Source organism: Hypanus sabinus, chromosome 14 (assembly GCF_030144855.1).
Source record: "Hypanus sabinus isolate sHypSab1 chromosome 14, sHypSab1.hap1, whole genome shotgun sequence".
In the NCBI taxonomy this organism is placed as follows: Eukaryota; Metazoa; Chordata; class Chondrichthyes; order Myliobatiformes; family Dasyatidae; genus Hypanus; species Hypanus sabinus.
In genome coordinates, this window is record NC_082719.1 from 64,300,229 (window position 1) to 64,324,049 (window position 23,821).

At 39.5% G+C, this 23,821-nt stretch overlaps 1 protein-coding gene across 2 annotated transcripts in view; it reads right to left on the reverse strand.

The window, feature by feature from the left end:
• The window catches only part of ipo11 (importin 11), a 414,929-nt gene that overhangs the window by 170,631 nt on the left and 220,477 nt on the right, over positions 1-23,821 (reverse strand). For both annotated transcript variants that reach the window (XM_059989330.1, XM_059989331.1), the window contains exon 28: positions 23,083-23,204. In XM_059989330.1, the coding sequence (XP_059845313.1) occupies positions 23,083-23,204 (122 nt within the window). The remainder of the gene's footprint in view (positions 1-23,082; positions 23,205-23,821) is intronic.

Genomic DNA, 23,821 nt, shown 5'->3' on the forward strand with positions numbered 1-23,821 from the left:
CAGTTTAAGATTACTTAACACAGACTGACATTATTTGCTGCCAACTTTATTGTTTGACATAGAAAATTCTTACCAACTGATTCGCTACCCGATATTTATCACAGAAAAGCAGACAATAGATCATGAAGCACATGACTATCAATACAATCAAGAGGTTCCAGCTTTATATTGGTTTATGCTTAACTTTAGAATTGAGCTTTCAAATAAAATAATGAACTCATCTTCAAAACATCCTAAAATGCCTCAAAGGCAATGAACTTATATTGTTTGAAATAAAAATCATTACATTTCTAAACATGCTAGCTAAACTACATAGGGCAGGAGCGAACAATAACAAAAACAATGATATCCTGATAAATCTATTGTAGTATTATGGATTCAGGTATAAGGATTTGTCCAGGCACTGAAAAGTACTCAGATAACACTGCACTAAATTTCTAGTTTGAATTCTTACCTTTCTGAATTACTTGAGAAAGATGCAATTAAGAGAAATCCATGCACCCATCCTTCTGGGTTTCATTAAGACCTCCAGTATCCCTGGGCTAACAAGGAGTAGGATTGCCCAAAAAATACATTAGCTAGTTACTCACCAACTTGGTGATGATTAATGAGTTTGCCATCTTCCAAGGAAGTTCAAGAGACTGAGCCCACGGAAACAATGTCGCTTACTAAACTTCTGTCCATGGCATTGCCAGAATAGCCCTCAGAGGCATTGATGGTCATAGCATGAAAACAAACTTAGCTACATCTCAAAAGCCTGTTTTTCACCATCGTAGGCTTGACCTGACACTCAAATTCACTTCATAAAAATGTGAAAATTAAGTTTTGTTAGGGTTAATCAAGACAAAAGTTAATTTCATGAATTGATTAGAACCTTAAATTAACCAAAATAGGAAATAATAGGAAGTCTATACAGGTTATATCTTTAAGTAGACAAACCTTTAATCCTTATTTTGCCCTTTGTTTATGTTCTTATGGATTTTGGCATAAATTGGAGCTGCTACAGAATGAAATGAAAATACAGAGAAATCACACTAAACTTAAAATTCTATTTCATGCTTTTGAACCAGTGACATAAAATCACTTCACTGATTTTCAATGTTAAACTCCTGTGATTCACAGCAAGACTGATGTGAACACTGAAGGAAGATGGGTTCATTTCTCTGAACTTACAGGAGAAAAAAATCAAATTAAACAATTATTTGATACCTTTTCTGATATTGTTAATGTTGATTTCATATTCTTTATAATCAAAGATAATGGGATATCCATAAAATGGGGAATACAGCAAATAATAAAGTATAGGACAAGATGTAATTTTGTTGAAATCATCTGTAAAAAAGTTTCACCCATGACATTAAGAATAGATTACAAGGTGTATAACACAAAATATTACCTCAGCTAATGACATTGTGGTTTAAATATGCCATTCTAGTAATCAATGAATACCTGTCAACTTATGAATATTTAGCCTTTTACAATTCTTCAGAAGCTAACAGGCCTAAGGTGCAAGCTTTCCATATAAAGAGGTTGAAGTAGAAATAAAATGCTACTGCTGTGCTCTTTCACTGCAATTTTACTTAGTTTCACTTCATTTTAGTAATTATCAACCCATGATGTCTGGAGAAATTTAACCTTATTGTGCTCAGTGGTTAGCACAATCACTTTACAGCATTAGGGAGAGAACACTGATCAGGGTTAAATTCCTGCCACTGCCTTTAAGGAAGATGAATTTTCTCCCCACATTTGCTCTGGGTATACCGATTTCCTTCCACATTTCCAAGACGGTAAAGGTTGGTGAATCGAGGGCACGCTCTATTAGCTCTGGAAGCATGGCAGAAGCTAATCCTCTGCCACGTTGGTGGTTGATACAAAACAATGTTTCAATGTTTTGATATACATGTGACAAATGAAGCTAATCTTATCTTACAAGTCTGTGTTAATAAACAATGGGTCAGCATTATAGTAATGCATGACAGCTCCTCTATCCCACCACTCTCAAAATCAGTCTGAAACTTCTCAACACTCAGCAACCCAGGTATGGTGAAAGTTCTTTGCCAAGACGAGAAGGTTGCCTGACAATGGAAGGATCTAGCAGGAGACTAATTCACCAATGGGTGGGCAATCAAAGTGTCAATGGTTCAATGATCAGAAAGGAACTCCACCCACCTACTAACCAGAAATAAGAATGTCCACAAGAAGCAATGGCAGGAACTGGTCACACACTTAGGGACCATCCAATCTTGGTGACTAAGGATTTGTCAAATTTAAGCTTATTGTCATTCAACTGTATACATGCATACTGAAAAAAGAAACAACATTCCTCCATACACAACACTACAAAACACTTTAACAAAACACAAAGTAATATTACCATAAGTAAATTAAAAAATAATAAGGCACATTTACAACACATATTAAAAAGTAAACAGTACAATACTGCTAGTGCTTCATAAGTAATGAGATCTGGGTGGTGGCAGGAAGTTTGGCAGTCTAACAGTCTGGAGTAAGAAGCTGTTTCCTATCCTAAAGGTCCTTGCCCTACTGCTACGGTACCTTGTACCTACCTAATAGCTGGGGTGGTGTCAAGGAGATTTTGGATGGATGGGAAGACTAATTGACGATGCAAAGGGTCTGCTTTTGCAGCACTCCTGATAAATATCTCGGATGGGTGGAAGAGAGTGTTGTGTATGTTACTGATGGATATTTTCCATAGATATATGCAAAAAGGAAGAGTCTTACTGTAAACTCTTTCTTGCTGGGAATCTCACATGGTCTGCAGCACCAATTCATCAACGATCAACCACTTCTGACATCATGTTGTGCTCACTATTGAGGGACAGTGCAGTTGTTCTGCTTGCACCATTCTGTCTCCCCACTGTATGTCGCCTCATGTTGTTGATGAGGCCGACCACTGTTATGTCATCATTGAACCGGATGATTCTCTTTGAGCTGATCTAACAGTGCAGTCAGGAGTCTTCAGACAGCTATCAAATGCCCCTGTTTAAAATGTATGTGTCTAAATGTATGAGCAAAGTTATTCAATTTGTGCCACTGGGATGCTTATGATGACAATTTGTTGCAGGTTAAATGGAAAAATAAAGAGAAAACAAATATTGAACAGGCTGCAGAAAGTGAAAACTGAAGTTAAAATTATGTTAAAAACTTTTTGTCGGAACTGACCTGTTGTGATGCCAAGTGAGGAATTAAAGTGAGGAGTAACAGGAAACTCAGAAATGAGTGACACTTTAATTCTCCATCCCACTCTAGGTTTGATTACTTATACTTTCCAATAAAGCTTAACATAAACCTAAGGAACAGCATTTCACCTCCCAATGAGTGATGCCCAACCATCAATATTCAACTATTTTAGATAATAAGTTTTATTGGTTGATACAAATAATGGTTTGTTCTATGGAAAGATTATCAACTCTTTCCACATACTTCATGAATTGCTGGATATTTTTTAGCATTATCCTTTATTTCAGGCTTCTGGCAATTGCCAATGTTTGGTATCCACAATTAAAGCAATTTGAAAAAATGTTCTGTTTCATCTGTTCCATTCATTTCATAGTAATTTAGCACCACAGTACAGAAACAGGCTCTTCAGCCCATCTAGTCCATGCCAGACTACAGACAAAATGATCCTAGCATTTAACACCACACTAACAGGAATATATAGTATGGGTACTGGCCCAATGAAAAGACACTACATACAAAAAATAGTCAGCAAAATGTGCTAAAATTGTTAATACTCCAGAATATTATATTATCACAATATCTAGGAAAACTTGAAACATTTACAGAACTACACACAATAACATAATGGCTCCAAAATATAGGCACTCATTAACAGGAACCTAAACCTGAGTAATGAAATAAGAATATTGAAATGGTAGAAGGGATGAAGAAACAAAATTAACTTAAGAGCAGAAATAGTCTGCATAGAAGAGTATAAAATGGATAAACCGAGCAAGAAAGTTGAGAGAAAAGCTAAGGAAATACAAGATCCATACAAGTTATGATCAACCTACCAAAAGCATTATGGAATTTATAGATACATTAAAACAAAAGCTTGGTGCATACAAGGCCACATGAAAAAAAAACAGACCAAAAAAAAAACAGAATCATCAATTGAGAAACAATGATAAATAAAGTTTTATACAGGACTTTAAAAATAAATTTGACACACCAAAATGTCACTAACCTTAGCACAGAATTACCAACAAACAGAGATAATCAACTTTTGGTCTAATATCTGGGCAACAGGGTGATGCACAGCAAGCTAGATTAGGGAAGAACACCTGAAGTTACAATGGATATGGCTAAAAACAGTTTTTGAAAATACAACACTGGAAAAATACGGGCAGTGATAATATTCATAATTATTGGTATTAAAAAATTACTAGCCCTCATCTATACCTATTAAAACATACCAGCAACTTCCTTTAAAATTCTGAAAAGTACCTAAATTTTTGACAAGGTAAAACATCTCTTACCAAAAGGATAAATCGCAAATGACCCATCAAGATATTGTCCTAAAATTGTCATATCATATATCTCATAACTAATCACCACTCACTTAGAAAACTGCAATATGCTTACAGAAGAGCAGAGAGTATGCTGTTAAGGGTATGAAAGGATGTAAAAACCAACTGATAATAGATTCTACAATTCTAAATCAAGCCTAGCAGATAAACAGAAATCTTTCATGTTCCTATATTGACTACCAAGAAGCATTTGGTTCTGTTCCACATGCAGAGTTAATAGAAATTCTTAATAGATATAAACTACACCCAATACTTCAGAGATCCTTATAAGATCTGATGAAGCATTGGTGTACTACATTCACCCTATTAACAACCAAAAACTAACAACCACCATTAACAAAATAAACAGAGGCATATTCCAGGGTGATCCTCTAAACCCACTATGGTTTTGTCCAGCTTTAAACATGCTCTCTAATGTACTGAATCGGATGAAAATAGGGTATAAAATCAGAAACAAACAAATGAATTAGACCTTGACGTACCTTCTATACATGGACAATTTGAAATTATATGCTCCTTCATCAGTAAAGCTAAAGCAAATTTATTCAAATGTCAGAATTAGTTTTGAAAAATACACGCATGAGCCTTGGACAAGATAGGTTCAGAACATTAAACATAAAGAAAGGTGCAACAGAACTAGCAGAATATAAAACAGAGCAGCAGGATACAATACAACTGAAGAATGAATATGAAACTAATCAGTATCTGGGGTATCAACAAGCAAGGATCATAGTATGATAAATGGAAAACTTTCAACAGAATTTACTTCAAAGCTTAAGAAAATCTGCCGGAGTTCAATAGAAAAAATATAATGAAGGCAATAAACTCTTGCATTATATACCATTATTAACATATTCATCTGGCATAATGTCTCCATCCGAAACCAATCCAGAAAAATCACCAAAAAAAAAGAACTGAAATGACAAATTTTAAAAAACACTATGTACACTCAAACACAATTCGATTAACACTACACAGGACAGGAGGAGGAAGAGGAATAACTGACAAAAGAATTTACACAACGGTCAGATAAAGCCTTCAAGAATATACTTTCATCAATGAAAACAGGATTCCGCACTCCACTGAGCATATGGGATTCTGATAAGAAGTGCATACTACGAAATTTAAATGAAAGCCCAACCAAGAAAAATGAAGTTATCACTATGGAAGAAAAAGTTAACCAATGGAAGAGCATGACTCTTCGTGGAAGACATGCCTATGATCTGAGCAGACTAGATGTTGACAAGGAAAAGTTCAAAGTAACATTTATTATCAGAGTACATTCATGTCGCCACATACAACCCTGAGATTCTTCTTCTGCGGGCATACTTAGCAAATCTATAGAACAGCAACAACGGGAACTGTTAACTGTAAACAAACTGTGCAATGTAGATGTAAGTAAATAGCAATAAATAACAAGGATGAAATAACAATATAACAGTCTATAAATGAGTGTAGTTATCCCCTTTTGTTCAAGAGCTTGTAGGTTGAGGGGTAGTAAGAAGGCCCACCAGCGCCTTTACTTCCTGAGAAAGCTGAAGAGATTTGGCCTGTCCTCTAAAAGCCTCACTAATTTGTACAAGTGCACTGTAGAAAGCATTCTTCCAGGGTGCATCATAACCTGGTTTGGAAGTTGTCCTGTCCAAGACCAGAAGAAGCTGTAGAAGATCGTGAACATAGCAATAGCACATCACACAAACCAATCTTCCATCCTTGGACTCACTTTAGAGGAGATTAACGCAATAAAAAGGAAGGACATTAGCCTGGAGGATGTGGAATTGATATGGGTAGAGCTGCATAACACTAAGGGGCAGAAAATGCTGGTGGGAGTTGTGTACAGGCCACCTAACAGTAGTAGTGAGGTTGGGGATGCCATTAAACAGGAAATTAGAAATGCGTGCAATAAAGGAACAGTGGTTATAATGGGTGACTTCAATCTACATATAGATTGGGTGAACCAAATTGGTAAGGGTGCTGAGGAAGAGGATTTCTTGGAATGTATGCGGGATGGTTTTCTGAACCAACATGTTGAGGAACCAACTAGAGAGTAGGCCATTCTAGATTGGGTATTGAGCAATGAGGAAGGGTTAGTTAGCAATCTTGTCGTGCGAGGCCCTTGGGTAAGAGTGACCATAATATGGTGGAATTCTTCATTAAGATGGAGAGTGACATAGCTAATTCAGAAACAAAGATTCTGAACTTAAAGAAGGGTAACTTTGAAGGTATGAGGAGTGAATTAGCTAAGATAGACAGGCAAATGATACTTAAAGGGTTGATGGTGGAAATGCAATGGCAAGCATTTAAAGATTGCATGGATGAACTACAACAATTGTTCATCTCAGTTTGGCAAAAGAATAAACCAGGGAAGGTAGTGCACCCGTGGCTGACAAGGGAAATTAGCAATAGTATCAAGTCCAAAGAAGAAACATATAAATTAGCAAAAAAAAAAAGTGGCACACCTGAGGACTGGGAGAAATTCAGAGACCAGCAGAGGAGGACAAAGGGCTTAATTAGGGAAGGGAAAAAAGATTATGAGAGAAAGCTTTTATAGATACGTGAAAAGAAAAAGATTGGTCAAGACAAATGTAGGTCCTTTACAGTCAGAAACAGGTGAATTGATCATAGGGAACAAAGATATGGCAGACCAACTGAATAACTACTTTGGTTCTGTCTTCACTAAGGAGGACATAAATAATCTTCTGGAAATAGTAAGGGACCGAGGGTCGAGTGAGATGGAGGAACTGAGGGAAATACATGTTAGTAGGGAAGTGGTGTTAGGTAAATTGAAGGGATTAAAGGCAGATAAATCCCCAGGGCCAGATGGTCTGCATCCCAGAGTGCTTAAGGAAGTAGCCCAAGAAATAGTGGATGCATTAGTGATAATTTTTCAAAATTCCTTAGATTCTGGATTAGTTCCTGAGGATTGGAGGGTGGCTAATGTAACCCCACTTTTTAAAAAAAGGAGGGAGAGAGAGACCGGGGAACTATAGACCGGTTAGTCTGACATCAGTGGTGGGGAAAATGCTAGAGTTGGTTATCAAAGATGTGATAACAGCACATTTGGAAAGAGGTGAAATCATCAGACAAAGTCAGCATGGATTTGTGAAAGGAAAATCATGTCTGACGAATCTTATAGAATTTTTTGAAGATGTAACTAGTAGAGTGGATAGGGGAGAGCCAGTGGATGTGGTATATTTAGATTTTCAAAAGGCTTTTGACAAGGTCGCACACAGGAGATTAGTGTGCAAACTTAAAGCACACGGTACTGGGGGTACGGTATTGATGTGGATAGAGAATTGGTTGGCAGACAGGAAGCAAAGAGTGGGAGTAAACGGGACCTTTTCAGAATGGCAGACATTAACTAGTGGGGTACCGCAAGGCTCAGTGCTGGGACCCCAGTTGTTTACAATATATATTGATGATTTAGACGAGGGAATTAAATGCAGCATCTCCAAGTTTGCGGATGACACGAAACTGGGCGGCGGTATTAGCTGTGAGGAGGATGCTAAGAGGATGCAGGGTGACTTGGATAGGTTAGGTGAGTGGGCAAATTCATGACAGATGCAATTTAATGTGGATAAATGTGAGGTTATCCACTTTGGTTGCAAAAACAGGAAAACAGATTATTATCTGAACGGTGGCCGATTAGGAAAAGGGGAGATGCAACGAGACCTGGGTGTCATTGTACACCAGTCTTTGAAGGTGGGCATACAGGTACAGCAGGCGGTGAAAAAGGCAAATGGTATGTTGGCATTCATAGCAAAAGGATTTGAGTACAGGAGCAGGGAGGTTCTACTGCAGTTGTACAAGGCCTTGGTGAGACCGCACCTAAAAAATTGTGTGCAGTTTTGGTCCCCCAATCTGAGGAAAGACACTCTTGCCATAGAGGGAGTACACAGAAGGTTCACCAGATTGATTCCTGAAATGGCAGGGCTTTCATATGAAGAAAGACTGGATCGACTAGGCTTATACTCACTAGAATTTAGAAGATTGAGGGGGGATCTTATTGAAACGCATAAAATTCTAAAGGGATTGGACAGGCTAGATGCAGGAAGATTGTTCCTGATGTTGGGGAAGTCCAGAACGAGGGGTCACAGTTTAAGGATAAAGGGGAAGCCTTTTAGGACCGAGATGAGGAAAAACTTCTTCACACAGAGAGTGGTGAATCTGTGGAATTCTCGGCCACAGGAAACAGTTGAGGCCAGTTCATTGGCTATAGTTAAGAGGAAGTTAGATATGACCATTGTGACTAAAGGGATCAGGGGATATGGAGAGAAAGCAGGTACAGGGTTCTGAGTTGGATGATCAGTCATGATCATACTGAATGGCGGTGCAGGCTAGAAGGGCTGAAGGGCCTACTCCTGCACCTATTTTCTATGTTTCTATGTTTTACACCACAAGCTGTCGGAGCAGTGCTGCCAGGATAATCAAGGACATGATCCACCCAGCCAACACACTTTTTGTCTCTCTTCCCTCTGGGAGAAGGTTCAGGAGCATGAAGATTTGTACGGCCAGATTTGGGAACAGCTTCTTTCCAACTGTGATAAGACTGCTGAACGGATCCTGACCTGGATCTGGGCCGTACTTTCCAAATATCCGGACCTGACTTGCACTACCTTACTTCCCCTTTTCTATTTTCTAATTATGATTTATAATTTAAATGTTTATTATATTTACTTCAATTTGTACTCCAGGGAGCGCAAAGCGCAGAATCAAATATCTCTATTATAATTGTACGCTCTAGCATCAATTGTTTGGTGACAATAAAGTAAAATAAAGTAGTAACTGGTCTTGAAGCTGGTGGTGAGAGTCCTAAGGCACTTGCACCTTCCATCTGATGGCATCAGCAAGAAAAGAGCATGGCCTGGGTGGTGAGGATCCTTGAAGGATGAAGTTTTTCTATGGTAATGTTTCATATAGATGAGCTCAATGGTTGGGAGGGTTTTACTCGTGACGTACTAGGCCAAATCTGCTACATTTTGTAGGATTTTCTGCTCCGAGACATTGGTGTTGCCATACCTGGCTATAATACAGCCAGTCAGCATACTTTCCACCACACAAACAAGAGAAAATCTGCAGATGCTGGAAATCCAAGCAACACACACAAACTGCTGGAGGAGATAAGCAGGCCAGACAGCGTTTATGAAAAAAAGTACAGTCAACGTTTCCAGCCGAAACGCTTCGGCAGGACCACCACACATCAACAGAAGTTTGCCAAGGTTTTCGATGACATGCCACACTGAACCTCTACAGACTCCTATGGAAGTAGAGGCGCTGTTGTGTTTTCTTCGTAATAATATTTATATGATGGGTACAGGTCAGGTCGTGTCCTGAGATAGTGACACCCAGGAATTTAAAGTTACTGACCCTCTCCACCTCTGATCCTCCTTTGATTACCGGTTCATGGACCTCTGGTTCCCTTCTCCTTAAATCCACAATCAGTTCCTTGATATTATTGGCATTGAGTAAGAGGTTGGTGTTATTACACCACTCAGCCAAATTTTCAATCTTTATCCTGTATGCTGATCCATCATCCCCTTGAAACAGCCAATAACAGTGGTGTCATCAGCAAACTTGTAATTGGTGGGTTGGAGCTGTACTTAACCACATAGTCATAGATGTAAAGTGAGGAGACCAGGGAGCGAAGTACACATCCCTGCACTGCTCCTGTGCTGGTGGAGATGTTTTTGCCATCTAAACTGACTGCAGTCTACAAGTGAGGAAATCCAGGATCCAATTGCACAAGATAGATATTGAGGGCCAGGTCTTGGAGTTTATCAATTATTTCTGAGGTGATGATAGTGTTAAATGCCGAGCTGTAATCAAGAGCAACCTGAGGTATGCACGTTTGTGGTCCAGATGTTTCAGAGTTGTGTGAAGAGCCAAGAAGATAGGTAGGTGAATTGGAGAAGATCTAATCCACTACTCAGACAGGAGTTGATATGCTTCAGCATCAGCCCTCAAAACACTTCATCACTGTGGATGTAAGTGCCACTGGGTGACAGTCATTTAGACGGGTTACCGTGCTCTTCTTGGGCACCCGCACAATTGAAATCTGCTTGAAGCAGGTGGGTACTACACACTATTGGAGTGAGTGGCTGAAGATATCCATGATTACACCAGCCAGTTGGTCGGCACTAGTTTTCAGTACTCAGCCAGGTTCTCCATCTGTACCAGATACTTTCCTTGCATCCACTCTCTTGAAGGCAACCCAAATGTCATCTTCAGATATCGAGATCAAATGATCCTTGGGAGACATGGGGGTGAGCTCATCTAGTAGCAAAGCTCTGTTGTCCTCTATGTCACAAGATTTAGCTTTGTAGGAGGTTATGGCATTCAAACCCTGCCTCGGCTGTTGAACATCTCTCATTGATTCCAGACAAGTCCAAAATCTCCACTTCGCCTGTGAGATGGCTTTCTGGAGATCGTACCTGAACTTCTTGTAGCGTTCTTGATCACCAGGCTTGAAGGCCTCTGATCTGGCTCTCAGCAGATTCTGGATTTCATTGATCATCCAGGGTTCTGTTAGTGAAAACTCTGAACGATTTCACGGGGACACACTCATCTATGGCTGTTTTAATAAAGTCTGTAACGACTCTGCTGTAGTCATTCAGGTCCTCAGATGACCCCATGAACATGGCCCAGACCACTGACTCAAAGCAATCCTGTAACTGTTTCTCAACCTCCCGTGACCACTTCTTGATTGTCTTGATCTTTGGAGTCTTGATGTTTATGATCTGTCTGTATGCAGGTAGTAGGAGTACAGCCAAATGATCCAACTTGCCAAGATACTGTCTCGGAAAGAAATGATAGGCAGTCCTTATTGTAGTGAAGCATCGAACGCCTGGCTCAGAGTTGGAGAGCTCTTCCCAGAAACAGAGGGATTCCTTGTGGCAATACAGGATGAGGTGGTTAACACACAAAAAAAAATCTAATAATACATAATGAAATGCCAACAAATTCAAAATGAAAAATGCAGAAAATGCCAAGAGAAAACAGAAAATCGATCCTGGAGCAGTTTAACCCAATCTGATTACTTATACAGGCACAATCAGATGGCAAACATCATCCACCAAAATCTTGCTTTAAAGTACAAACTCATTAAAAGACACCATACCACTATAAATATAAACCTGATCCAGTTTTAGTGTCAGAATCCTACAAATTATATTGCAACCATTATTACAGACAGGACAACGCATAATAACCATCTAGATATAACAAGCAAGAACAACTTATTTATTCCAAACACTCACAACATACAGAAATCAGCAAGCAAAAAACACAAGAAATATGTTGAATTAAAAGAGAAAATTTTAAGACTGTGGAATATGAACAGGTTAGACATTATCCCAATAGTAATATCCACAACTGGTATCATCCCAAAGTCACTACACAATAGCATGAAACAATCAGGCTGACATAACAACATTTAAGTAAATCTTCAGAAAGCCACAATACTATATACTAGAATAGTCCGAAAGTTCCTAGCAATTGAGAAATGTATGTGCTTAACTATGCCTGTACCTCAGGCTTCCCCAGCTTATGCTGAGAAAAAAGATATAATAATAATAATAATAATAATAATAATAATATATCAAGAACATGAGACAGAGAGTCCTTGAAAGTGAGTGGCTTTAGGATTCGCTTTCGAGCCTCTCAATTTGAAGTTTCTGAGGACCCCAGGTACTCTGCCTCCCGGTGCTTCTCCCGTCGAGCTCTGAGGGCAATGCTGTCCGCTGTGAGAAGGTACCTGGCGTCTCTATCCCAGTCCCTTCCACATCTCCAGGACTCCCTCTTCGCCGTTTGTAATGGACCTGCCTGTTATTTTATCCTCCGTCGGATCCATGCTTGCAATTGTCGTTTCTTCAATTTTGTCACGTCCTGCAAGGATCGGAAGATTGTCCATCTGCAGACCCCAAAGCCTGCCATCTCCAATGCTAGCAGGTGTGAACTTCAGACTGCGGCCCCCACTGTCGATCTCAGTGGCTCTACCGACCCAGAGCATATTCAAAACCCAGAGTCCACCGCCATGCGGTTTCCAACAATCATGGGACACCTTCAAAGCAATTGCACAGCCTCCAACTGTGACTCCAGCCTTGAATTCCAGGCTGGATCTTCTCATGTTGCTTTTGGAACTCCTGTCTCCCTCAGATCCCATTGTCAGCTCCTGGGCCCTCAAAGGCTCCATCTTCCTCTCACCCCAGCCCTCTCCTCTTCACTGACACTACCAACCTCCCTCCCTCCAACCCCCTTTGATCCCAGCTCTCATCCTTGCCGGGTCTTCACCATCCCCTCCAACCTTCCACTCTCTGAGGCAGAGTGCTCTGTCCTCAGTAAGGGCCTCACCTTTGTCCCCCTGCGCCCACACCTCAGCAAGTTCTACGTGCGCCATTACGCTGAACTCTTCTTCTGCCGGCTCCATCTTCGAGCCTACTTCTTCAGCAAGGACCCTACCACTCCTTCTGATGACCACTTCTCCCATCTTCAACCCTCCTCCTCTTCATGGACTTCTGCCTGCTCTGGATCTCTTTATTGCTAACTGCTAACGGGACATCAACCGTCTCGACTTCACCACACCTTGTTCCAATTCCAACCTCACTCCTTCTGAATGCTCTGCTCTCCACTCGCTCCGCACCAATCCTGACCTTACCATAAAATCCGCTGTTAAGGGGGGCACTGACCTCTATCTTGCTGAGGCACAGTGCTAACTCGCTGATACCTCCTCTTATTTACCCCTTGAACATGACCCCAGTAAGGAGCACCAGGCCATTGTCTTCCACACCATCAGCAAGCTCTGGGGATCTTCCATCCGCTGCCACTAACCTCATAGTTCCCACACCCTGCACTTCCTGTTTCTACCTCTTACCCAAGATCCACAAACCTGCCTGTCCAGGAAGACCCTTTGTTTCAGCTTGTTCTTGTCTCACCAAACTCACTTCTGCATACCTCGACAGTGTTCTATTGGCCCTCGTTCAATCCCTTCCCACCTATTTTGTGACACTTCTCATGCTGTGGAATTTTTCAATGATTTCAAGTTCCCTAGACCCCATTGTCAAATTTTCACCACGGATGTCCAGTCCCTTTATACCTTCATCCCCCACCAGGAGGACTCACTTGGAGTATTGTGAGCAGGTTTGTGCTCCTTATCTTAGAAAGGATGTGCTGAAACTGGAGAGGATTCAAAGGAGTTTCATGAAAATTATTTCTGTATTGAATGGCTTGTCATGCAAAGAGTGTCTGGTGGCTCTGGGCCTATATACACTAGAATTCAGAAGAATGAGGAGTGACCTAATTGAAACAGATCGAATGGTGAAAGGCTTTGACAGAGGGATGTGGAGAGGATATTTCCTATGGTCAATACATGTAAATGATAGGCCAGTTCTGTACACAAATAGCAGTTTTCTGTCCTGGCTTCATAACAATGTAGTGACAGGGCCATGCTGTTCTCCTTGTGCACAGGTAAAATAAAATATATTTGAGTCGTAAGATGCGTGTGTTCTGGGACCAGCTATTTTACTACAGATGACGACACGGGCAGGAGGCATGTTGGTCGGCATACATAAGTCAGTAAGTCTAAAGTTCGAAGCCTGGAGTTCAGCGATCCCAGAGTTGGTGAGTCCTGGGGTCAATATCAAAGCGCGAAGGTCAATCAGAAGGTCGAAGCCCTGGGTCTGTGAGTCCACTGGGCAAGTCAGAGGTCTGATTTCTGCAAGTCCACTGGAAGATGGAGGCTTGTGTTGGGTTGGACTATCTGTACATATGAGATGGTGGGGAGGGAGTGAAGGGGCTTGTTTTGCTGCTGCTGTTCTGTTGTTATTGTTACTTGTGCTATTCTGCTGAACATTGTGGACATGCGATGTTGGAGATACCTGCAGGCTGTCCCCAGTACATCCTTGAGTTGTGTTGGTTGATAACAGAAATGATCATTTCACTGTTTCAATGTATATATGATAAATAATTGAATCTGAGGGTTGTCTCAAATGGGCCAAATCCCCACAGTAGTGGTTTTGGTCTTCCTCTAGGTTTCGATCCTTTTTTGTCTCCACCTTGACATCAGACGTGCAATTTGAGAACACAAATATGAATGACAGTGAAACTGGAAATAAAATTGTATTTCCACTGCAAATTGAAGTTGCCTGTACCCCCAAAGTTAATGTTACAGACCTGCGGGTTATGAGTAAATGCACATCCTTTATATTGCCTTTCAAAAATTGGAAACAATTTCTGGATTGAAGAAGAAATGAGAACCAAAAGTTAACATTAGAAATTTACACAGGTGGCTTTCCCCTAGATGGTGAGCTAATCAATTTCTTTGAAAGGTAGGGTCTTGGGCCACATTACATCAGTAAAGATACAAATTAATCAGATAGTAAAAGCACAAGATGTTATTTGTCTCTGATCCAATCTGGCTCTGCAAATGGAATGTAGCCAGTCACGTTCCTTTTCCTTCTCTGCAGAGTCAGCTATCTATTTCAGATAATTTGAGTAAATGTTACGTTGTCATTTTGCAATTAGTGCATTGTAACTAACTAGATCATTATTGATAACAACCTCACAAAATGGGTTAGGGAATACTACAAAGTCCAATTAAAACTGGATCATTTCTCGATGTTCCTGTTCAGTGGCATTGTAGGAATACCTTGAGCAGGACTGCGGTAGTTAAAGAAAGCAGCTCACTGTCGCCATCTTGAGGGCTATTTGAGATTGTAAACAAATGCAAGCTTTGTCAAAAAGGCATTGAATTTATAAATGAATTTAAAAAAGAAACATTAATTCTTCCCCAGTTCATCACATTTGTACTGAAATATGAAGTCAGCTATAGTGAAAAGACAATAAAATCATACTATTTACAGTATGTTTTCAAGAAATTTCTTACAGAAAAAATAAACATCAATTTTCAATCAGGAACATTTAAGTCTATAAGTTGACATCAATTATAGCTGGAAGAAATAGTTCAGGTGATTTTATTGATAGTATAATGCAAAGACAAAGAATATTCTTTCAAGTCCCAGTCTCTGATTAAGTAGATAGGTGATACAATATGATGACTTCAAAGGACAAGCTGCTTGGATGAACTCATGTTTAAGTAGTTTGCTTTGTATTAGCCAGAAATTATGTGACCAATGATACTGATTGCTCTGGACATTCTCCTTTTTAAAAACTAGCATTGTTATTTACAGCGATTTAAATTGCAACAGCAGCAAAATTTACAATTTTTAATGTCATTACTATATTACTGAGTTCAAATTTTGGTGCAAAATTGCATACAGATATTCATATACTGCTGTCAGTAATACCCTGCTCCTTGCAATGCTCAAAGTTCAAAGTATATTTATTACCAAACTGCCTGCTATGTCATTATATACTACCCTGAGATTCAATTTCTTGTGGGCATTCATAATAAATGCAAAGAAACACAATAGAATCAATGTAAAACTGCACACAACAAAGACAAACAACAAATTGTGCAAGTATTCAAAGGATGGATGGATAGGATAGATGACAAGCATTGAGAACCTAAGTTGTAGAGTCCTTGAAAGTGAGTCCAATAGGTTGTGGTATCAGTTCAGGGATGGGGTGAATTAAGTTATCCCTTCTGTTACAAGAGCCTGATGGGGTTAAGGGGTGATAATTGTTCCAGAACCTGGTGGTGTGTGACCAGAGGCTCCTGTACCTCCTTCCTGATGGCAGCAGCCAGAAGTGGACATGGTGGAGGACCTTGATAATAGATGCTGCTCTTCTACGACAGTGCTCCTTGCACATGCTCAATGGTGAAGACAGCTTTTCCATTGATGCACTGGACTGTATCCACTACTTTTTGCAGGCATTTCTATTGAAAGGCATTGGTGTTTCCATACCAGGCCGTGATACAACCAGTCAATATACTCTCCACCATGCATCCATAGAAGTTTGACAAAATTTTAGACGACATGCCAAACTTTCACATTCTTTGAATTGTTTGTGCATTCTTTGCATTATTACTGGGTACTGGACACATGACAGATTCTCTGAAATAATAACACTGAGAAATTTTAAGTTGCTGACCTTCTCCACCTATGATCATATGAGGAGGATTTGGTCATGGTGCTCTGCTTTTCTCCTCCTGTAGTCAATAATCATTCATTTGCTTTGCTGATATAGAATGAGAGGTGTTTGTTGTGGCACCATTAACGATTTTCAGTCTTCCTCCTATATGCTGATTCATTACCACATTTGATTTGGCCAACAAATGCAATGTTGCAATTAACTCCAAAATTACAATCTGACAACAACAAAATTTACTGAGTGAGGTAAATTTGAGTACAACGATGTAGAGGTTACATCCTTTAAACAATTTGCTGAGTGTTTGGATGAAACTTGTTTTCAAAAGAAGAAATTTTCTTGTCAAGAATGATATGACGTGAGTTTGTAGACTGATGTTAGTTTTTTTTAAAACAAAACAATTTTTTTTTAAAACTCACAAAGTTCAGGACATTTGAAGAAACTGCAAAGTTCATAAAGTACACAGACAGTATAACATTAGACAAACTGGAATCAGAAATGCTGCAGTGGATTGATTTGGATAATTTTGAAATGCAATTGATTGGTTTACAAAGCAGCTCAATTTGGAGGCAAAGATTTGTCGACTTAAGAGCTGAACGAGAAAATATTGAAAGATATTGGTTTGGGACTGGACTTAATTGAAAAATGTTACAATGGAAATATTAACAGCATTTTCAACCACATACTTATGTGCAAGTCATTATTTTCAGTGAGGAACCTGGTCAATTCTAATTATTGAAGTAGACGTACTAATGAAACTAGTGGTACATTCATAGCTCTGAAAACCAACGAAATACAAACTAGACACAAAATATTTCTCATTGTTAGTGCAGCAACAGAAGTCTTACTGAGTATAGAGTGCGATTATTATCCTTTCTTGATCTTTTATGAATGTCACACCCTGCTATCAGATGTGCGTAAGCGTGCTCGATGACTGTCACCAGATGAAAAAACAGATGGTAAGCCGCAACAGCACATTAGTGCAGAGGATTTTATTTAGTGCCAATTGGGGGAAAAAAAGAGCAAAAGCTCCCCAAAAGTTGTGAAGAAAAAGTAAGTATTTACAAATAGACCAGTGTAAACAATCAAATACAAAAACTTACAAGTATACATAGGCTCTCTCCATGACAGACTTTGTCATTAATTTTCCAATATAACTGTTCATCAACTGTCAAATCCAACTTCAGCACCTTTCAGCAAAGCCAAACTGGTTTAAATCTGCCCACATAGGGTGTAGTGCGCCTACTCCAACTCACCCAGGTATTATTTTAGGACATCCCAAACTGTCCCTTGGGTCTTTTGGGGCCGTTCTGCTGTCCACAAACCGATGTAACAGTGTTGGTGAAAATAAATGGAACTGTTTGGAATGCCTATGTCTTGAATCCTAATTTTTGAGTTATAAACCAGTAGAGCACATTAACAGAGAGGATTGTTTTGACCAGTCAAGATAGTGATTACTTTACTGTTAGGGTATGTAAATGGTGAACTGCCAAGAACTGCAGAATGGGAAGGCAAAGTGTGTGAACTACTGAGGAAACTAGACCGGGGACAGAACGAAGAGGAGTGACTAACCAGGCAAAGGGGCAAGGTTAGTGGGAGAATTAGCATTGCCAATTTGTTCTGTCACAATGAATGTGACAGCAAGCAGACAGCGGAGTAAGTTGCCGGTTTTCAGGAAAAAGTTCAGTTTTTTTTTTCCAAACTACTTGGGATGAAAGAGGCACGACTACACAGGCGCGTGACCTCAGAGCGCGAAAGATTTAAAAAGGGAAGCAAGTTTCAACAGTTCCTCTGAATCGCAGCATGCAGGCAGCGGAGTAAGCCGCCAGTTTTCGGGAAAAAGTTCAGTTTTTTTCCAAACTACTTGGGATTAAAGAGGCACGACTGCGCAGGCGCGTGACCTCAGAGCGCTGAAGATTTTAAAAGAACACCACCATATCCAGCGGGCAGCGGAGTGAACTGGTACACAGTGATAGGGCTTTGGCTCAATGGGCTTAGGCGGAAATGGGAAGAGGTTGACTGCGACCGTTGAGTCTAACAGTAAAGTTGTAGGTTACAGGTTTATTCATTTAGAGCTAACAGTAGGATTAGAGGTATGCATTTTGGATTAGTATTGTGCCTGGAGTGCTAGATGTGGGGACCTTGGGAGACTCCCAGCCTCCCCCAGGATTACAGGAATCTTACAGGATGGTAAGAATAGCAGAATTAAGCAGATGAATGTGTGGCTTAGTAACTGGTGCAGGGGGCAGGGCTTCAAATTCTTAGATCACTGGGATCTATTTTGGGGGAGGCATGACTTATACAGAAACGATGGGTTACACCTGAACTCAAACGGTACTAATATCCTGGCAGGATTGTTCAATATAGCTGTTACGGAGGGTTTAAACTAAGTTGGCAAGGGGAAAGAAACCAGGGTGTTAGGGTCAAGGAAGAGGAAAATAGTAATAAGTCAAAGATACCATACAGCAAAGATGGTAAGAAGAATAGGCAGGTGAATAGACAGGATAATTTGCTGTGCGATAGAAATATAGCAAAATCAGTAACATATACTGATCTAAATGTACTATATTTAAATGCCCGCAGCATTAGAAATAAAGTAGATGACCTTGATGTACAGCTACAGGTTAAAAGATATGACATAGTGGCCATCACTAAATCATGGCTAAATGATGGATGTGATTAGGAGCTGAATGTTCAAGAATACACTGTGTATAGGAAAGATAGGGAAGTGGATAGGGAAAGATAAAGGGGGTGGCGTGGCCCTGATGGTAAGCGATGATATCAAATCACTAGAAAGAAGGGACATAGGATCAGAAGAAGCAGAATCCCTATGGGTCGAGTTAAGAAATGGCAAGGGTAAAAGACACTAATAGCAGTTATATACAGGCCTCCAAACAGCAGCTGAGATGTGGACTACAAGTTACAGCTGGAAATAGAAAAAGCGTGTCAGAAGGAAAATATCAAGATTATTATGGGAGATTTTAATATGAAAGTGGATTTGGAAAGTCAAGAAGATTCTGGATCTCAGGAGAGGGAGTTTGTAGAATGCCTACGGGATTGCTTTCTGGAGCAGCTTGTCCATAAACCCACCAGAGGATCAGCTGTTTTGGATTGGGTGCTGTGTAATGAGCCTGAGGTGATTAGGGAGCTAGAGGTAATGGAATCCTTTGGAAGTAGTGATCATAATATGATCGAGTTCAGTTTCAAATGTGCAAAGGAGAAGCTGGTATCAGGTGTATCAATACTTCAGTGGAACAAAGGAAATTACAGTGGTAAGAGAGAGGAACTGGCCCATTGATTGGAAAAGTAAGCTAAATGGAGGGACAGTAGAGCAGAATTGGATGAAATTTCTACAAGAAATAAGGAGAGTGCGGGAAAAATATATTCCAAGAAAAAAGAAAATCATAAAAGGAAAAATGACACAAATGTGGCTAACGAGAGAAGTTAAGGCTAAAATAAAAGCAAAAGAGGCAGCGTGCAAGGAAGCAAAAATTAGTGGGAAAACTGAGGATTGGATGAATTATGAAAGGAAATTGTCAATTAATATAAAAAAGGACACTAAGAGTTTTTTTAAATATATGAAGAGTATAAGAGTGACATGGATAGATATAGGACCTTTTGAAAAGGATGCTGGAGAAATTATAATGGGTAACAAAGAGATGGCAGAGGAACTAAATGAGTATTTTGCATCAGTCTTCACAGTGGAAGACATTAGAACATACTTGATAGCCAGAGGTCTCAGGGAATAGAATTAGGTACTGTCAAGATTACTAGAGAGAAAGTGCTTGAGAAGCAAAATGGACTAAGGATAGATGAGTCTCCCAGACTGGATGAAGTGCATCCACAGGTTCTGGAGGTGGCTTTGGAAATTGAGGAGGCATCGGAAATAATCTTCCAGGAATCAGTAAACTCTGGCACGGTTCCGTAGGACTGAAAGGTTGCAAATGTAGTTCCGTTGTTTAAGAAAGGGGGGAGGCAGCAAAAAGAAAATTATAGACCTATTAGTCTGACATCTGTAGTTGGAAAGTTATTGGAGTCGATCCTCAAGGAAGAGATTATGAATTACCTTGAGATGCATGACAAAATAGGCCCAAGCCAACATGGTTTCATGAAGGGAAGATCCTGCCTCACCAACCAATTGGAATTTTTTGAGGTAATCTCAAATGAAATTGACAAGGGAGAGGTTGTGGATGTTGTGTATTTGGATTTCCAAAAGGCCTTTGATAAGGTGCTGCATAAGAGGCTACTTAATAAGATGAGGGCCCATGGAATTACAGGAAGGATATTGGAATGGGTGGAGCATTGGCTGATAGGCAGAAAGCAAAGAGTGGGAATACAGGGATCCTATTCTGGTTGGTTGCCAGTTATTAGTGGTGTTCCGCAGGGGTCGGTGCTCGGGCCTCTTCTATTTACACTGTATATCAATGATTTAGATTATGGACTAAATGGTTTTGTGGCTAAGTTTGTGGATGATACCAAGATAGGTGGAGGAGCAGGAAGTGTTGAGGAAACAGAAAGGTTGTAGAGAGACTTGGTCAGTTTAGGAGAGCAGGCAAAGAAATGGCAGATGAGATGCAATGTTGAGAAATGTACGGTTGTACACTTTGGAAGAAGAAACAATTGGGCAGATTATTATTTAGGTGGGGAGAAAATTCAAAAATCGGAAGTGCAAAGGGACTTGGGGGTCCTAGTGCAGGATACCCTAAAGGTTAACCACCAGGTTAGATCGGCAGTAAGGAAAGCGAATGCTATGTTGGCATTCATTTCAAGAGGAATAGTGAATAAGAGTAAGGAGGTGTTGATGAGGCTCTATGGGGCACTGGTGAGACCCCATTTGGAATACTGCGTGAAGTTTTGGGCCCCCTATCTTAGAAAGGATGTGCTGATGTTGGAGAGAGTTCAGAGAAGATTCACTAGGATGATTCCTGGAATGCAGGGACTAACATATAAGGAGCATTTGCTGGCTCTTGGATTGTATTCATTAGAGCATAGAAGAATGAGAGGGGATCTCATAGAAACATTTCAAATGTTGAAAGGGTTGGACAGAGTAGATGTGGAAAGGCTGTTTCCCTTGGTAGGTGAGTCCAGGCCAAGAGGTCACAGTCTTAGAATTAGAGGGTACCCATTTAAAATAGAGATGAGGAGAAATTTTTTTAGCCAGAGGGTCGTGGATTTATGGAATTTGTTGCCACATACAGCTGTGGAGGCCCAATCATTGAGGGTGTTTAAGGAGGAGATTGATAGGTATCTAATTAGTCAGGGTATCAAGGGATATGGGGAAAAAGCCGGAAATTGGAACTAGATGGGAGAATAATTTAGCTCACGGTGGAGTGGCGGAGCAGACTCAATGGGCCGAATGGCCTACTTCTGCTCCTTTGTCTTGTGATCTTGTCTTGTTGTCTTGCAATGTGCATTACAGCTTATAATCTCATATTCACAGTTGTGTTACATATGAGGTACAACACAATAACTATACCACTTGCAAAGAAAGTTTAATTTTCAATCGTCTTTTTAAAAGGTTTTCAAAAATGCTTTATTTTAATCTGTCTGCTATACTTTTATTAATAGTTAAATCATGAATACACATAAATAAGCAACAGGATTAATCATTTTTCCTTTAAAAATGTATATAATTATAGCTACTAATCCACTAATCAATGATAACCTCCGCTCAAGGTTACTATGGCACACCAGAGGATGTCTTTTTTAGAAGACTATCACCAATTTGGACACAGTTTCAAAGTTCCACAGTTCCACTCCTACATCACATCAATCCTGGTCAAGAGCTCTGCAAGAAAATCCTAAGAAGTTTGCCATACACAATTTCCCCAGCACAGAACTATGCTGACACTGCTTAATTAGATTATGGATTTCTAAAAGTACTGTTGTAACTTCCTTAATTGATCTCAATGTTTTCTGGTAAGAAATAACAGGCCCATAGCTGCCCACTTTTTGCCTTCCTCCTTATTTGAATATTGGCTGCTTTCCAATTATTTTTCCTTAGCCTCATAGTATTGGAATCAATGTGCACTTCACCATCTCTCATCCATAGAGAAACTCTTCATGAACAACCCATTTACCTTCAAATGACTAAACATGTAATTCCATTTTATCATTAGAGGATTACAAATTGAACTAAAGCCATTCATGTATCTCATCTAACATGTGAGCTATTCTCATCTTTTCTATAAATTGTGCTTAAGTACCCTCAAAAGTCAAAATACACAATTTGAAGCTAGTAATATTATTGTCTGCATGTTTTCCAAAAGTCGAGCATGCAAAGTGAAAACAATCATAGAATCAAAACAATACATTAACAACACACCTAAAATCACTGACAAAGCCTAAACTAACTTCCAATGTGAAGCAGTCAGTAATCATATTAGGCACTTTCAATGGATATCTCAAATAAATACCAACTTTAATCAGATCAGTGAAGAATATATACAGACAGCTTTGTGCTGTATGAAAAGTAGAACTGACTTGCCTGTTTTCTGACGGCAAGAGCGAAAGTAATGCCAAGGCAGAAAGCTTGCGCCTCTCTGGTTGTGTGATGTTATCCATTCGCTCAACCCACATCTCAATTAAACTGCCAAGAAGCTGATCCATCTATATAGAAGGTAAATTCAATGGACTTAAAAGTTCAAATTAAGTTAAATAGTTTGACAATGGAGAGATACATTTTAAAATTCAGATCTTAATTGTGCAGTCACAATAATAAATATATTATGATGTAATGTTCAATCATAATTATAATCTGAATAAACATTGAAATGAGAAGGAGACCAAAAAGCTAAAAAGTTGTGTTTATGACAATTCAATTGCAAAAAAAGCAGATAACTTATCTTAAACTGACGAAAACAGTTACCAGAATTGACCCAAAAGTTCAATTAGAACAGTACAATGTTCCTGTGAAAATCATTACTCAAATTTTCCAAAGTCTAATGTTTGTAAACAACTAAAATTACAATGAAATGTGCTCATAAGAAAATAACCTTAGATAAATTTTAATACATTTGAAATTCCAGTTCCTTGACAAATTTCTCCCACAATGCACCAGTTCTGCTGTACTTTACATGATTACTGAATGCAGTATTTACTTACTTTTGAAATGCATTCTTTAATTACACATATTATTTTTAATAAGAAATCATTGCCAAATAATTTCTTGGATTTTATTTCTGACAATCCTACATTTCACCATTCCCAATACTTTGCAGTTTAAA